At 34.5% G+C, this 19,148-nt stretch overlaps 1 protein-coding gene across 3 annotated transcripts in view; it reads right to left on the minus strand.

Annotated features, from left to right (window-relative positions):
• LOC106478499 (helicase ARIP4-like) overlaps positions 1-19,148 on the minus strand; it is an 85,747-nt gene that overhangs the window by 14,518 nt on the left and 52,081 nt on the right. For all 3 annotated transcript variants that reach the window (XM_022382117.1, XM_022382118.1, XM_013939050.2), the window contains exons 16-19: positions 10,225-10,345; positions 6,035-6,210; positions 828-1,006; positions 491-678 (exon numbers count right to left, since the gene is read on the minus strand). In XM_022382117.1, coding sequence (XP_022237825.1) covers positions 491-678; positions 828-1,006; positions 6,035-6,210; positions 10,225-10,345 — 664 coding nt within the window. The remainder of the gene's footprint in view (positions 1-490; positions 679-827; positions 1,007-6,034; positions 6,211-10,224; positions 10,346-19,148) is intronic.

Below are 19,148 nucleotides of genomic sequence, written 5' to 3' on the forward strand. Positions count from 1 at the left end.
ACACACACAGCTGTTATGTTGTTTTTTAAAGCAGAACAATTCTATAAATTAGCTTGTGAAGATTACATGCAAATACATAACTTCTTTCTCTGTAGGTTTACAAACTTCAAACAAATATCAAGTGATACAGTAAAGCACCAAACAACATGAGAAACCATAAAATGGATCAAACAATGAGTAGGTAATGTGGTGACAAAGTTAGTAAGCTGCTGTTTACCACTGAAATATCAGAAAGGATTCATACACCTTGTTTATTATTGGAGTACCATCAATAATAACAAAAATTTAAATTTAGTGTCATCTTACACACACAGAGGTTTCCAACAGTACACATGAAGTACATAATTTCCAATAAACTACAAATGAAAATTAAGATACAAATAAAAAAGACCCATTACTTCCACTTTCACATATAATAATTAAAACTAAAGGAATAATTTTTAAGTTAACATTTGAAAGACTAACCACAAAACAATACACACAAACTCACTATTTGGCACTGTAACCCGTTGGACATTTACACCCTGCCTGATAAGAGACTGAATGAGACTGACATAGGGTGATAACTGGCGACCTCCTGCCATATTACCCATAGGCTGCATTGGAACTGGAGTGGACTGCTGAGGTCGAGAGTACAAACCTCCAGGATAGCCTCGAGGAGAGCCATAGAGTGGAGGCCTGAGCAAACATTAGACATTTAAAATAAGCTACCTATGATTTTTATTAACATTCACAAATACAAACCAGATTTAATTGATACGCTCCATTAAACAGTTACCTAAAAAAATTTAAAAAGCACATGTTATCTATGAATACTGATAAATTACCTGCCAAGAGGATTTGCAGAAAACTGTCCATTATTTAAATAAACTGGTCTCATAAAACCACCTGAACACATGTTAGCTCTTTTCTCCAGTTCATACGTCTGCTTGGCTAAACGTTTTTCCTGCTTTGTAAGCTTGAGCTCTTTCCGATCAATCAATAAAGATTCGTGTTCAAATGGTTCCTGGTGAAAAAAAAAATCATGCTAGAAACCTTAACAAAAGTAAAAAGACAAAACATGTGTACATGCTGGTTACATTTATTTACCATTCATCAAAGAAAAGCAAAAGCAGAACAATGTGTATTAGGTATTAAATTTTAACACTACTCATTATCAATAACTTATGATAAAAAAAAATTACTTACATAGATCTGAACTAAAAATCAACATAATAATTAATGTAATTAATTTAATATACTAATTTATTAAACCAGCAGTACAGAATGTCACAAAAAAAAATCTATAATGTTCAAAATGCATTCTTTCATCAGCTGGATACTCTTGCTTTTATCATTATCTTAAGTCACAATCCTAATAATATCTCACAAGGTTCAGCCAGCTTAGGAAATTTAGATTAGCCCTAAATCCTATAATATGCTAAAAATATAAAATATTCCTTGTAATAGTAATATCATGAACCACAATAGTGGTTCATAATAGGGAATGCCCAGGAATATCAAAAATTCTAACAGAACATATGGGCAAAAAGCATTTTAAAAAGCAGGCTTATTCTTGAAACAACACTCAAAGACCTTCTCTCTCAATGGCTAAGGCTGTTAAAATATTGATAATAGCAAAAAAGTTGATTTTCCAACTGTTAGACAAAATTCATCCATTTGTTCTTCATATTATTATTAATATTCATTATCATTGTTTTACATGTCTACAGAAAAAACAGATATGAATATTTTATTCAAACCTGGGCAAATCTACTAAAAAACTCCTGCACAGGTCATAGGACTATTTTTACGTTGATTCTTGAAATAGAAGGAGAGATTTTCAGTTTTTTCATTGCTACTGGCCCAGTTTCTACTTAAAGCCATTCAAGCACCAAAGCCTACAGTGAAAATAGCTAAGTATACTGCACCAAATTCTATGCACAGCTACTAAACAAATTCCCATGAAGGTTGTAGGGCTATTTTAAAGTTGATTCTTGAAAGTCGAGATTCTTTGTCCTTACCAACATAAGCTCTTGGAAGCCATATAACATTGCAGAAATGTACAAGTAATTTAAGCACTGTTATACTATTTGGAAATGCTTTGTTTTATTAGAGTAAACAATGGGTATGTTTATAAGGGTGCATTAAAGTTGGTGGAGAATTTTGCAAATTAGAATTTGCCAAGAGCATTCGAGTGGGGTATAAAAGACTGGAGCAAGCATTTTCAGTGCTTAGATGGGCAAAATGTGAAAACTCTGAAGATCGAGAAGTAGTTATAGTGTCAGCAGAGGTAAGTATGTTTTGGAATGAAGAATTTCTCCAAGCCCTTCACTTTCTGCTCTTGAAAAAATCCAGTGTTTTACTAATGTGTATTAACTGAAAAATAATTTGTGCAACTTATTTCACATTAATTGAAAACTGTCACATTGAAAATTCATCATTTTTTGAGTTTGCTGTTCTTTATTGTTTCTCAAGTTTGCTATTGCACTTTGTCTCTATGTGGTTTTCTGCGACTATTTCAGTGATTTTTCTAACAGTAGACAATTACTACAGTAGAATTCTCTACTCTTGTGAGTGGTAGTTTATTCTACTGATTTTCGTATTTTTCTGAAATTGTAAGTGCGTATTTTATTATTATTATTCATATTTTTGTTTCATAAGCCTACAGCAAAATTGGCTGGGTATTTTACACCAAAACCTAGATAGATATACTCTATGAAATACCATGAATGTCCATGACATATTTAAAAAGTTGATTATTTTTCTTTGAAAGTTGATTTACGTAGCTGTAAATACATAATATATATAAGGCTTCCTTTCTACTCGATGGACATAAAAAATTTAAGAAACAGGATAATTAAAAATTGTTAATTTAAACAGGGAATAGGGATTGTACAGAAATAGACTGAATCAAAATGCAAAGATTATATTTTCAAACCTACAACTAGGGACTCTAAATAATGTAGACTATTTCCAGCCTAGTTTGTTTACTTTTTATAGTCCCTAGTTGTTGACTTGAAAGTTAACATTTTCTAATGCTGAAAACGTATTTCCAATAGGTACTTACCTCCTTCACCCAAAGCTATCTCGACTTTGATTTGCCCTCTAAGTATTGCTAAAATTTTCAACAGTGCACCATCTATTATACCCCTTCATTTTTGAGCCATTGCAGCAACATGTGCTGATCATGTGATTACCCCCCCCCCCCCCAATTATACTGTGCCACCTATACTACTGCAAGTAGCTCCCTCTACCATTGCAGCACAATCAGTGGGGAGGAAAAGTGGGAAGTGGATGAGAGGAGGTAAGTACCTATCGGAAATACAATTTCAGTGCAAGAGAATATCAACTTATGAAACAGTACTATCTCCTTTCACCCAAAGCTAGAATCCCACGCTGAAAAAATTCTATAAATTGCTCAAAGTTCAAAATAGCTACTTTATCTGCCATAAAATTTAGATTTCAGAAAACTTGTATGAATGCACTATTAAATGACTGATAACTTTTCAGAATCCACTGAAAACTTATTTGCTAATTTCCAAAAATGAAGAGTACTCTTCATAGCTTCCTACCTTTCATTTTTGAAAAACATGTGTTATTTACTAAACTTAACCCTAAGGTTGTGACTTAACCAAGTCAAGCTTGGTGGTAAATCTAAAGTAAGTAAAACTTAGAAAATTTTGGAATATATTAAAAGATACTAATACAATCACTGTATATTAAAGCATTCATTCTGTATTTATGAAATGTCAGTAACTTTTTTACTGGGAAGTTATTCAACATTCTTTGCCCTTCTTTTGACAAGTATTTTCCATTTTTCAACCAAAAGTTCAGTACGTTTTTTGTGCTATTTCCAAATTAAAGCATAGAAAATGAAAGAAGAACACTAAGAAAACATCAGTATGGGATCTTATATGTCCTTTTACTTGCACCTGCAAAGTGGAAAGATACTTCAAGTGCAATAAATGCAGTTGGTGTTAGAGCTGGTCAAACTAACTGATTAATCAATTACTCTCGAGTTGTGATTAATCTGTTAATTTTTTTTTATTAATCAACTAATCGTTGCTCGTAAGTAATCCATTACATGAAGCTAGCATTTCCGATTAGTACTGTTTTTAATTGTTGCAATAATCAATTAATATCACAAAAATACAACTAATCGAAGGGAAGGCAACTGACTGACAGCATCAACTGCCAACTCTCTGGCTACTTGAGTGTTAAATAGAGACTATAAAAATTACTGTCATTCATTTTGAACTGCTGGCTAGAGGGAATGCAACTAGCTGACAACACCCACCACCAAGTCTTTGGCTACTTAAGTGTTACATGAAGGCTATCTGTTACTGTCACTAATTTTGAACTGTAGACTATAAGGAAGATAGCTTTTTATCAACACTCACCACTAACTCTTCCTTTAAAACGTAAATTTACTGTTTTTTACATTGTGTTGTGTTTCTAATTTTATTTGGTAAGTGTATTATTCAGTTTTGTATAAGCATGCATGAATCTAGGGGAGAAGGTCCAGGGTGTCTAGACCCTCCTCCATATTTAACAGTACTACAGTGACATTAAAGTAAATTTATATGTATTGCTAATAAAAGTCTAGTTGGACCCCTCTACAAAGCCCTTGATCCATTCCTGATAATGTGTCAAGTCAAATCTGTTTTTAGATTGTGTTAAATAAACTATAAAATTTCTTTTCTTTTACATTGTCGATGTCATGTTTGTAACAATATAAGTTATGTTTGATCATGGGGCAAACACTACCAATTCTGCAACCCCTCCCCTGTTTCCGAAGCAGTATTCTTTATCCACTTTTCCTGCCAGCCTTTTAACGATGTGATGAATTAAATATGTAAATTCACTAATCAATTTTCATTACTAGACCTTGTCTAGTTTACATTTTATAATAATCTAACAAATCAATATTATGTAACACCATTAACTTGTGTTTAGTCATTATCCTATTTATACCAACAAAATCCAGTTGAATTAAGACTAGCTCTACTACATATATATTGTAGGAAGCACTGAGAAGTGAAAACAACTCTGACTGTAATGACATGCAGCTTCAATAAACCCTAGTAAGCAGTAATGCTAATATATACAAGTTGTCTGTCTTATTGATTTCTCAGTACATATGTCTGACACTTTATTCCAGCCAGTATTGTAAAATGTAAGCATATTAATTTCATGTCATGTTTTCGCAAAATTCCTTGTGATATATACATATATATATATATATTTAGGAAATTTTAATAAAAATAAAAGTACTGTGTTCCTAAAGTGTGGATATAACAAGATATACTTACTGGTTTAAATTACCAAGGTTTTTTTTTTTATGTAATACAATGTCAAAAATGTTCCAAGCATCCTTATTCATTCCCTAATGGTTTTCAAAGTTTTTAAGATAAAATTATGACTACGAAGTCATATTTTACAAAATAAATTGCTGTTATTCTTATTGTTATGTTGTTTTACTTTACATTTAGGCTACTTAATGAATATTTAAAATACTAGATTTATACTTTGGCTAATTATGTATTTGCCTAATAAAAGTTATTTATGATTATTCAATTCCCTTGGTTACAAACCATTTGAGTAACTATGTAGTTATAGGTACAACAGTTGAGGCTCCAATATTATTGTAAAGAAACCTATGAACATGTAAAATAATACTAAACTGTCTGAAAAAGTGTATACTGCACACTGTATCATTGCAAAAGGTGACTGACAGTGAATAAATTTGCAGATTTTGAGAAAGCATGTGTTAAAAAAACCACAAGTTTCGAAAGGCAAGCGTGGCCACTGAAATAATTACTTCGATATATTTTCTTATACTTCCATCTGAAGAAACAACTTCATGCATAAAAGCTTATAGTATTTTTATGTTTATAAAGTAGTTCATTGTTGATTATTTTGAAGTTTTCCACATTAGTTTATCACCAAATTCAGGGTTAAGAAATTACCATATAACATCTTTATTGCTTCAGCAAAAGTAATTCTCTATATTATTAATAGTTAAATCCAACTATTTAAACTTTAACCTTACCTTACTCAGGCAGTAATTCATATTTTGACACAAGTAACGAAGTACTGGGTCTGTAACTTTAGCTGCTGACTCTGAAAGGTCTGGAACAGGGTTTTCTTCTTCTTGATAGTTCAGCAGGTTGGTAACTTGACCCCATGTAAAGTTGGTACTTGGGTTTAGTTCATCCACAACACGATCTATCAGAAAGAAAACAGAGCAGGGTATGGTTATATAGAATGGAATTCCTCCACCAAAAATAAAATAAAATTAGTTAAAAGATCAAATGTTATCTCAACAATGTTTGTTGAAAAAAACAAAAAAAAAACAAGTGCCACTTATATTCTTCATAGGAAATAATTCTTGAAAAATACAGTAACATTTAAAATCAGGTAATTAAAATCTCATAAAATAATTGTATTGGGTGAAAGGCTTCATCAGCACTGGATATGGAGGTGTAGTGTAGTGGACATATTCATCTTTACTTCTCATCAAAATTTCTTACAATCACCAACTTTGATAAACAATATTATAAAATCAACTTTTGCTCTAACACAAAAAAAATATCCCACACTTTTTATCATTAACAAAGAGCCTTATATCACTTAAATTGACTATTTAACCCTATTAAGACTGCTGGGAAGCTCTCTGAGGTCAAGGCACACCTGCATATCAAATTTCAGAATTTAAGTAAAATTAGTAATTCTAATACTATTTCACTAATTTTTTACTCAAAAAATATCGAAGTATTGATATCTGGTAACTTTGCACAATTTATTTAGTATGATTTGAAAAACAAATGTAAAAAATGTTTGAACTTTGATATGTGCACAGCTCCAAGAGGTATTGCCTATAAACAATACTCTTACAGATTCTTAAAAATTTTTTATGCCCATTCCAAAGTATGAATTTATATTTACTCAAACCCTGGCACCCTTTATAAACAGACTTATTAAAGTTTTTGTTTCTCAAGAGGCTTTTGTTTTCTCTCAATGCCTATTTCAAGCTTCCGGTGTTGTGAGGCTTTTATAATGCCACAGCAAGTGAGTTGGACAGTAACTAATAAATCATAGCTACAAAACAAAATAGAAAAATGGCTGAAAATGATTAGGTGGTAAAGATCCTTGTCTATCTATGTCAACATAAAGTAAATAAAGTGGTGTAACCAATATTTCATAATTTCTAAGAAAGTGACTAGCAGAAGTTCTTGTAATGAAGAATAAGGGATTCTAATACGAATATTTATAAAACCTAGTAATAAGCCACAAACTGTGAATTTTTTTATAGTTTCTTTAGATGATCTTTTCTTTTGTGATAAGCTTTTGAACTAGAGGAGCATTTTTATATGAGAAGACATAATGTAAAGATACTTAGGGTTAGTGAGTATGATACGCTGAGTTCTGTGACAGCAAACTATTCAGGTGACAGAAAACGTTTTATTTGTGTGTTAACTAAAATACACATATAAGTACAAGAACTTAGTTATTTAACACAAATGATTATTATAATAGAGAAATTGTGCTTGACTGAATAGATAGTTGGAAAAATTTTGCCTATACCTGTCTAGGCCAAGAATAAGAATGCAAGTTGTGTTTGTACCAGTCAACAATTTTACTGTTCATCGATATTTTAAGCTATTCTTATAGCTGAATGACCAATTCAATTGGTAAAGATAATTAACAAAGAGAAATAACTGCTAAAAATACAAGAAGTTAGGACTTATTGGAAATATAATATGAAACTTTATGATTATTAATATAAAAAGAAATCCAGTTTTTCTTCTTGCATTCATATTTTTAATAGTTACTTTCTTTGTATGTATGAACACATAAGAAAATAATTATGCTCTTACTAGAGCAACACAGACACAATAATTCTAGTTTTATTGTAAACATAATTCAATTAACACATTTATATGATTTTAGGAATACAATAAAAACAAATTACGATGAAAAAGAAGTATTTTTTGAGATTTTTTTAAAGCAGGATTTCATTCAAGAAAAAATTTCCAAAAATTCACAACATAAATTATTACACAAATACTTAACCAAAATATCTAATTATTTTAGGGCACAAAGAATATATTACGTAGAAAGTGTGTAAGAGATTTCATTTAGGTTAAGCTCTTAACATTTTTGCTACTGACTCAGTGGATTACACTGACCACGTGACCATCAGAGTTTCCACATTACAACTTTTAACACGTATTGTGCATCTTACCAAAAATTTTCAAGCATTTAGTTGTTTGTTTGATTAATTGGTGTTTTATGGCGTAAAGCAGCAAGGCTATCTGCGCCAAACAACTGGTAAAAACAAAGAAAGTATATTAATGTAAAATGTAAAAATACAGCGAGTTAATACAATCTAATCAGACAGTGTCACCATTACCAATGACACTGTCCAGCATCAGGGGTAAACTTTTAGATAAAAGTCACCGCTCACGGTCATAACGACGGAACGACAGTAAAATGTGGGCTATTGTGACTTGAGTGTCACAATGGCTACACATCGGTGGGTCAATACCCGATAAAAGAAAACGATGGGTTAAAAAACTATGACCAATGCATAGCCTTGCCAGGACTACTTCCTCCTTCCAATCCTTACGGAAGCAAGCACGATAGATCCTGAGCATAGAACATCGATCCGCTCCCCAAGAGCTGGAAGAGAGGACACGGAGGATGTTCAGAGCCCTTGCACACTTGACACGCAGCTGCTTGATGTGTGGAATGAAGCTAAGCTTACGGTCAAAGATAAGCCCCAAGAACTTTGCCTCGAGGACCACACAAATGACTATATCGCCGAGACAGAGCTCGGGATTCAAGCATGTAAATTTCGGCTGGCTTCTTAACCACCACAAAACTTTAAAAGTTTGAAAAATGTGAAATAAAGTGAGTACTAGTACTTTATCCTCTTTAGTATTGACTACAAAGTACCAAAGTAATTCCTCTGATAGTTTCTACTTCTAACTTTTTTTTCACATCTATTCTCTACAATTATTTTACTTTTAGAGGCTTAAGTAGAAATCTGCCAATCATAAAGCAATGAATCACCATTCCTGTCATTAAACTGTCCATGTGACATTGTAATATGACACCATTGATAGCAAATGAGCTCATGAGATGCAATTACCAGAGCTTCCCACAGAGTTTATCCTAATCACAGCTCCAAGAACACAGTGGGAGAGGATTTATCAGCTTGTTCATAGTACATTGGTTGCAATGAGAATTGCCTCAAGTAATAAAAGTGCAAGAAAATATTTATGACATGGGTCTGTACAAAGTCCAGGCTGATCCAACAAACTTGGTAGGTATTTCTATGTTAATTATCCTCCTGAAATGGTTGGAATTTAGTGGCATAGGTGTACAAAGTGTGTAAATGCTTATGAACAGGTATATATATTATTACTATTTATTCATAAATGCTTAATTTTTAGTTATTTTTCTTATAACATAATACAATACATTAAAAATATATAGAAAAACAATGATTTCTAGTAGTCACAATGTTAAAAAAGTGATTTGTAAACGTACATTGTACTTGCTAAGCCTCACTGTAAGACTCATTCTCTCAAGTGTAGAAGGAAGATTAATTTTTGTAGATTTCAAAGATGTATTTTAGAAAACCAAAAAATTATCAAATTACAATGCTGGCACACATTAAACCTCTGTAATTTATCATGCTTTCTAACTAAGCTTTATGTGGGTTATAAAAAAATCTAATTTCTGTTTAAGACTACCACTTACTCAACAGACTTCAAAATTTCTAGTCACATACAAGTTTCTCCTTCAAGCCAATTACAAACAACTGTCAGATTTATATAGTTTGGAATATGCTCTTTCTATTGGCTATAAACATGAACTTGAGAAAAGTAGGCATGAGTAGACAAGAGGTTTCAAAAGAATGGAGTAGTGAGTGGAGCTACCTGGTAGGTTTGCAAAATACATTGATATCTCAGAAAATCTAAAAGGTGGAAGGTTCTTATTTTGTATTCTAGCTTGCAAATACCCAAAGTCTGAGTTTATAATTTGTTAACCACTACAGACGTTGTATGGTAAACTTGGTAAAATATAAACTGAGCAATAAGACAAGTAAACATCATACAAATGTACATAATGTAAGCACAGAAAAAATTAAAGTTCCAACTCAGACTACTGACATAATAAAGCTCAATAATAACAATGACAACAACAAGATAAAAACTTAATAATACTTACTAGACATCCCTTGTTTATTAACTTGTCTTTCATAAATTTTCTTTTCTAAGCTATTGTCAGTTACTAGTCTGTAGATGTGGCAAGATTTAGATTGGCCATAGCGATAAATTCGACAAACAGCCTAAAAATGGGAAAATTAAATTAAAGTTAGAAGTTGAAGAAGAAAACTGTATCACGAATAATTTCCATGAATTAAACTTTTGTAGATAATATGTGAAACAGTTTTTTACACCTCATCAAAACTCAAAACCAAATTCAGAAAAAGTTTATTTGGAGTTGTGTATCTCAACATCCCCCCCCCCCCAATAAAAATTTTATACACACATACTTTTCTTTAACAATCAATGACAGAAGCTGTTAGTATTGTGATAATCATTTGAGTAGTTAAAGTCATGTGACCTTAAACATTTCTACAAATGCTCTTACTTAATATTTACCACACATTTCTCTCTCTTATATTTTATAGTAACATTAGTTGGTGCAATACAACATTAGTGTTTCAGCACGACTCAAAAAAGTTACACTATTAACCCCTTCGAAACAGTTGTTATTATGGTCAGGGTCGAGGACCATGTCATCTCGTTTGTTGACTCGCATTAAAAATTTTAATATTTTTTTACATCCAAATACATCTTAGTTACTAGGCTTTATAAATTATAGTGGAAATCTATGGTATTAATGTAGTAATTTTATGATTTTTTAGTTATTCAAATGTATATATAAAACCTAAAAAAAATATTTTGTTTCATATCATCAACATGCAAAATTTTTAAAGGCTTAGCAACCTATGTCAAGCAGCAAGCGAGTACAAAGTTCATAACTAGAAGAGATAACTGTTTGCTTTACTTCTTTATTTACTGTTCTATGTTTTAGGAAATATAACTTTAAGAACTTATATAATGTATAATGATTGAAATGTGACTGTATTTTACAAAATACTAGTCAAATAAAACACAGCCAAGACAAGTTACTTTGTACAGACCAAAGGTCACCTTTATGTTATTTGATACTGTAACATAAGTGCTCATGAGCAGTGTCTTTGTAACTTTTGTATTGTTAGCCAGGCTTGGTTTAAAGATCAATATAATAAAAAATAATAAATATATATAAATGTATAATGTTAAGAGATTTAAGCTATTTAGTCTAAATATTTATGTTTTTGTGTTATAGTATGTGTTCATTTTAGAATGAAAGAGGCATAATTTATGTTTATTTCCTACTTTTTTATGGTGGTTGTGAGATTGGTCAAACTTACCAAACCCGTACGGAGATTAATTACTGAAAATAACAGATAATATAAAAAGTTTTTTCTTAAGAAATGTTTGATAACTATCTCGACATTATAAAGATTTCCTATTTGAAATTTAAAAATTTTCTGATGCATAAAAGCATTTTTAATCTTAAAATGAAAATTACTTTGTATGATAGATAGGCAACATACAAAAAGCAAAAAAAAGGTATGAGAGAAGCTTTGCTTTACAAACCTTAAGACTTAATAAAAAACTAGATATTTTGCATATGAAAACATTGTAATGTTTACTGATAAATTGTCAAATTTCGTTAACATTTGGTTACTAATTTAAAAGTTATAGCATGAAAACTATAACAAGCACAAAATGGTTACGAGGTCGGTCCCAGGGACCGAGCCCGGGTTGAAGAGGTTAAGTATACTTAGCTCATTTGTTGAAGTAGGTGAAGTAGATTTTTTATGCTAAATATGCTTATTAAAAATGTGTTTTTATAGTTTCAACAACAACTACAAACAATCTGATTAATACATAGCACATTACCATGATTACTTCACTGAAAAGAATGCCAAAAATTATTAAAACTTATCAATTCCTACCTGGAATGTTATTACTTTCCTACACTGAAAATATATTTCTGATAGGTACTTACCTTCTCTCAAATAACAGCTATTCAGTGATGCTCTCTATATGCACAAATTTTTTCACATGCTATAAGCCTCAAAACTTCCACCTATCCCACGATCAACGTGGTTCACTGCATCTTCGCATGTAAATCATCATGCGACAACCCTCCACCAATAGGAGTGTGACACACCATCCTGACACTTGCGACTCCCTCTGTTTGATACTACCTAACCATCACTTCGAAATTAGTCAGAAAGTAAGCAGAAGTTTTAAGTGGGGAGGAAGGGTGAGAAGTACCTATCAGAAATACATTTTCAGTGAAGCAAAATAATAACTTCTGATACAGTACCTCACCTCTTCTTAAATAATAGCTAAAACCACACATTAAAAAGGTGGAGGGACTGGTGCAAGGGATGTAGATAAGCATCCTTCTAAAGTGTTCGAAGAATACCCATGGAGTGTGAACTCTCGTAGGAAGAGGAACACAAGTAGAAGACCACACCACTTTTGTACCAGGTATACTCTTCATTCAGTGTGGTAGTATGTGTTGCATAAATTGGTAGAAATAATGAGAACACCTTACGATTGAGAGAAAAAAACTGGGTGAATCTGACCCTACATCAGATTGAAATTGCCAGAATCATAGTCCAGGATAAGAAGGAATGTAGGGTCCCCAGTCAGAGATCGGATGGTGGGGAAAGCTAAAATGGATGTGTTTCTTAGTGTAGAGTGTCTAGGGTGCGACAGACTGTACACAGCAGGTGAACTCCAGTTCAAATCCAGGCAGCATCAGCCATACATAATCAGACCTGTGGTAGGAGGACGGTCCACATCATCTTCACTTCAAGTTGAGTAAAATGGAAGGAGAAAATTTCCATACTGGTAAACTAAACAAACATGTGCAAAAATCCACAATCATCACCAGTCATCAGGGAACCTGACATACAAACGACAGTAGGAAGGGATGTGTCAATGTGATATTTCCCTTCAAATTCAAAACCAAATGGGCCAGTTCCACTCTGTGCAACATCTGCCTGAGGTAAAGCACCAGAGGGACAACATTTGCCCCATGCAACATCATCCTTTGGATAGGACCGCACAGAAGCTGGAGTGCATGGCTGACACCTCAAGCAACCACAGAGCAGAAGCAAATTGAACAGGATCCATGCAACATCAACCTTCAGGTCCCAAAGCATGTTGGTGGAGTACATGAGGCAAAAATCTGTGACCAAGGATGGATGAGGAATCATGTCCAGATTCATTTTGATTGGTCCAGCTCTAATCCAAAATCAGTCACCCCAAGAACCAATATGCAGTTGATGGTACAATAAGGAATCCCATTCAGAGAGGTGAACTGCAACGTGGCAGATCTACTCAAATTTATGGAATGTACTATAGTGATATAGGTGCAATATCCTCCCCTGTATAGTTTTAGCACACGAGCGGATGATCTATGCCATCTACACCTAAAGAACACTACTGCCCTACTCTCTACTGAATAGAAATGAGCACATTCAGAAGGTTGCCTCTATGGTCAACCACCCCAGCAGCTAGGAACTGGAAACCAGCAAGGACTCTCATATTCTACTATAAGAAACTGGAGGGAGAAACATAGTGGAGAGTCTGGAGGAATGTCGACATTGGAAGCAGTGCAACAAGTGACCACAAAAACTCTCTTTTGAGAAGCAGACCACCCCTGATATATTCAATTGAGGGGGGGCAGGGATGGCTAGCAATCCCCTTCTGCTTTACTCATGAAAGTTCAAAGGTTAGTACGTTCTGGAACAGCCATGTGGATGAAGCAAATTATTGCGAGGAAAACCCACTAGCAATCTTGTGGAACACCCCATCTCTACAGCGTGCTTTATTGACCATGGTTTACATCGATATTGCTGAGATTAGCCTCTACCTGAAGAAAACTTTGGTGGGATGTCCATACAACCATCACCAAGCTACCCTGTCAAACATCATCCTCTAGTGGAGCATGAGGAGTAGCTGGGAGTAGCCACACGTCATCATCCTCCGGATAGGACCACACAAAATCAACCTCTGGGACCCACCACACAGAGCTGGAGTGATTAAGTCACTAGGTGGCAGATAGTATACCCTGGTATGACTTATAGTTGACTGTACAGAGCAGATTTTAGGAATGGATGGATAAATAGCATACCTAGACAGGCACCACTTGCCACTGAGAGGGATCCTAGACCTAAAAGGGACATGCCAATGTAAGCAGCAGTAATATATAGAAAGAGATAACTTGCAAAGTTACAGTCTAACTGATGTTTGAAGGCTAGTGACAGGTGGAAGGCAGTACCCCAATGAGGAAGAAACAGCCACCCAATGAAGGTAGTGGGAGATGAACATATGAAGTGTCGTCCACATGGCCGACTGAAGAATTTCCTCCAACAGATGACAGAGGTGAGACAGCAGGGAAATAGTAAGGTGCCTTATCTGATGCGACAACACCTGGAACAATTGTGGGAAGAAGGAGATAGTGAGGAATGTGCCAGTCTAATAAACTTATGAACCCATCCTGTAAAGGTAGAAGCAGAAAGTTGAAGGTATCCCACACTTGACAAAATTTTAAACTCAGAAACAGCTAAAATGGGAGAGAAAAAAATATGATATGTCACATTTTAAAGATACAAAACATTGTAATGAAAATAAAATTGTTAAAGTTATTTGTCGAGAACCTAATATTAATAAACATAAAATATTAGAAGCCATTTTAATAAAGGAATACAAACCTTTAATAAATAAAACACAAGGAGTAAATTTATACTTGTGCTAGCTAAAGGTTATATGGTTGACGTCACCAATTGGGTGTACTTAAGTGCTGTGTACAATTGTGCTGAATACCTGATGATGCCACGTTAACAGTGGCAAAACATTGTTTTTAAATTATTTTTTTCTATCCCATTTTAGCTGTTTTTGAATTTCAAATGGAAGGAAAAAGGTCACATAAAGAGGACAGGTGGGATCAGGAACCATAAAAGGAGGTTGGGTGGACAATATAACATGAAGAGCACAGACAGGACATAGAAGTCTATCTAGGTCAAACCAAGAATAAAGGAGGGAAATGGAGGTAATAGAAATGGACATGAATGAATAATGTCCCTCACAAGTTGTGAAGTTTAGGGCAGGAAAGAGAAAGGAGAACATATATTGAATGGAACAGTGTACACAAAATGTTGATGGCAAAGGTATCAGACCAACAATGCCCACAGGCTAAAAGGAGTAGTAAATAAGTCTTCAGGGATAGGTGATACAGAAACAGGAGAACAAAGGTTCAAATGGAGGGAGTGTCAGACAGGAAGAACAATATTGATATTCCAATCTGGAAGAACAATATTTTATATTTCAATCTGGAAGAACCACTTGATGAGGAGGTGGAGGAATCCAAAAGGAATACTGTAAAAGGGAGACAGTAGGAGAGAAAACCACAACACAGTACCTGGAAAAAAGGAAGGTGATAGACAAGGTTACTTGATAACCTGCAATGGAAAAGACAGATGCCCCATCGTCGAACAGCCAGGAAGGAAAATCTGTAGGAGAGGAAGAGTGGGCTGAGAGCTTGAAAACCAATGGTGGAAGATGTTCACTTACTTTGATAACCCACAAGGGAGGAAGGGCAAATGGACCGGGCTAAAAAGGAAGTGATACACACTGAAAATCTGGATCTTCTCGGATAGGATAAATGCCAGGCACAAAGTACAAAGGAGTGATGGGTAGGATGAATGACTGGTGACCGAGGTTAATGGAGTGAAAGGAAGAGGAGAGAATTTGGAGTTGAAAGAGGAGAGGAAATCAAGGTTGTGCCAGCCAGTAAAGAGCAATCAGAAGGATCTGACATGGAGTGGAATAGATGACTGAAATCACCCTTGGAAGGAGTCAGGTAGGAGAGTAGGCATAAAGGTACCAGTTGGTCCAACTCTGACTGAGAGCATCAATTGCCAGAGCCTGTGGATGAATACGGGGGACCAAAAAAAAAGGGGTAACTTGGTGTTTATGCAATTGGCAAAAGATTCCAGATGAGGAGTACCCTACTGATTGCAAAGCCACTGGAAAAACCCAAGGTTTGAGGGTCCACTGCATGGGGTAAAAATGATTGGGTCAAGAAAGATGATCTGCCAAAAAAAAGGGGTAACTTGGTGTTTATGCAATTGGCAAAAGATTCCAGATGAGGAGTACCTTACTGATTGCAAAGCCACTGGAAAAACTCAAGGTTTGAGGGTCCACTGCATGGGGTAAAAATGATTGGGTCAAGAAAGATGATCTGCCATGAGGTTGAAAGCATGCAGAATATGACACACTATGAGATGTATCTGCAGCATGTGGGCCCAATAAAGTAATTCCAATGCTCAACCACAAAGAGAATGAGAATGAGGGCCTCCTTGGTGACATATATGAGACAATGGTAGAATTGTCTGAATGAAACATGATGAGTCTGTTCCATACAATAGGAAGAAAATGATCCAAAGTATCCATGGAAGCCTAAGACCCAATTAGCAATACAACCTCGCATGCAGAAAGAGAGGGTGAAGAAAGGGCATGAAGAACTGATAACCCCATTGAACACAGACAAAGTGGAGATGGTTGGGCCCAACCGAGGTAAGTGTTGAAAAACACACCCAGATGGAAAAGATATTGGGTACGAATCACGAAAAAATTCTCCATCTTCAGAACTCAAGGAGATAAGGGCTTCCATGAAGCCTAAGGCTCCAAAAGCAATAGAACCTCATGTGCTGAAAGAGGGGGGGGGGGGCACGAACAAGATATTGGGTAGGAATCAGGAAATAATTCTCTACCCTACCAACACGAGTTGCTTCTGTCAAAAGCAGACAAGTGTGTTGAGAAAACACCAGTTAAGAAGCAGCTAACAGAAGCCAGTTGTCCATGTTGTGGTGGAAATGCAACTCTCAAGCATGTAAAAGTTGGACAAAGGCTTTGATCACTCGAGAAAACAGATTTGGTACTGAAGCCAGCCCAAAAGCTAAAGTGCAAAACTGAAAGACAATCCCGTTGCGGACAAACCAAAGATAATGCGGGACTGATGAAAAATGGGGATATGGAGATAAGCATCAAAGAGGTCCACCTTGGTCTTTCAAAGACCTGAAGAAAAAGCCCATTAAAGGGTGAGAAATAATTACATGGTAAAGCGGGAGGATCCAGAAACTGGTTGAGGTGGGGCAGATCAATCACAGGACACCCGTCCCCAGTCTTTTAAGGGATGATAAAAAGCCTGGGGAAGGCTGGCTGATAGGCTTAAATGAGAGAAGAGTCTGAACAACCTCAGGTAGATGCTGACTGGTAGCTGGATCTTAAGGTAATGAGAAGGATATTGGGACTGGAGACAAAGGAGGAGGGGAGAGGAAATGATGAAAAAGTCTATCTGATAAAACCCTGTTCACCCATCTGATCAGAAGTGAACTCTCGCCACAGGTGAACAAAACTGCAGAAACATGCCTCTACTAGGCTGAAAACCACTTGATAGTCTCTGGAATTGTTGGCAGCAATGAGCATGACAGCAAGCCAAATGATGAACCCATGGAAGAAGGAATAGGCAAAGGATGGTAGGGGTGCAGGATGGAAAACAGGTATAGATGGTATGGGAGCTGGCTGAGACAAACGAGCAACCAAAAAAGAAAGCATTAAGTGTTGCCTCACAGATTCCACATGTGACTCTAAAGATTCAGTAATATCTTTAAAAACAGACTATGGAGAAAGGGAGTTATCCTTAGGTCACAACAATGATAATAGACAAGTTTTAATGAATAAAAAAATATACATACAACTTAAAAAATAGTCATAAATTTCACCCTTCTATAACAAGTTTAGAATATATCTCCAGTCAGATATATTCATGTAATTTTTTTAAATTTTCATGCTGTTTCTGCATGTACTTAAACACATACTTGTTAACTCTCTCGCTATGAAGTCAGTCAAATTGACCAACCTCGTAACCATTTTGTATTTCTTTCAGTTTTCATACTATAACTTTTAATACACTTTCTATATCTTCACAAAATTTGGCAGACTTTTTGTAAACATTAGAAGTCTTTTGTACATAAAAAGTCCGTGACATGTGATGCATTGGATTTTGGTATACTTCAGTTTTAACCTTTTGTCTGAATTTCAGTGGTAAACTAGAACTTGCTTTGTCTTTGTTTGGTACAAGTGTTTTAACCCTACCAACCAACACAGGTCTTACTATGGTCATGGGTCGAAGGCCATGTCATTGCATTTGCAGACTCACATTCAAAATTTTATTGAACTACTATTTTATGAATGTATGTCAATAAGTTTGGTATGAAACTGCAGACTATAATTCAAATTTTAGTATTATACTTTAGTTAGTTTCTTAATTTAAAAGTAAATATTAAAAAAAAATCAAAAATATTGAATTTTGTGTGTCATGTGGTATGTTGAATGCAGCATTGGTTTAAATTAGATGTTTGTGATGTCCAAATACAAAGTCTATGGGTTTTTTTACAAATTACATACTCAAATTACTGACAAGCTAGAATATAAGATAAGAACCTCCTATCTTTTCACTTTTCTGACATATTAATATATTTATTAAACCAACCAAAGTGGCCCTGCCCTCCTCTTACGTTTTTGAAAATACTTGCTTACGTACACCTACTTCACCCAATGACGTGTGTATAATCAATCAAAAACTCAGAATGTCCCCCTAGTGGTTTTCTCAGTGTCTGTGAAGTATTTGCACGGGAAATTATTTCTTTTTCATGCTAGATTCCAGGCAGTAAATTAAGACATTAGTGAGTTCGAAAAATCATATTTTTTTAGACACAAATACAGCTTAGTTACTAAGCTAGATAAATTATAGTGGAATTCTTGGTATTGATATGGTAATTTATGTTTTTTGCTATTTCAAAATGCATATATAAAACCTAAAAAAAGTTATTTTGCTTTAAATCCTCTACATGTGAAATTTGACAAGGCTAAGCAACTTATAGCAAGCAGCATACAAGTACAAAGTTCATAACTAGAAGAGATAATTGTTTGCTTTACTTCTTTATTTAC

This window comes from Limulus polyphemus, unplaced genomic scaffold, assembly GCF_000517525.1.
Source record: "Limulus polyphemus unplaced genomic scaffold, Limulus_polyphemus-2.1.2 Scaffold217, whole genome shotgun sequence".
Classification (NCBI taxonomy): domain Eukaryota; kingdom Metazoa; phylum Arthropoda; class Merostomata; order Xiphosura; family Limulidae; genus Limulus; species Limulus polyphemus.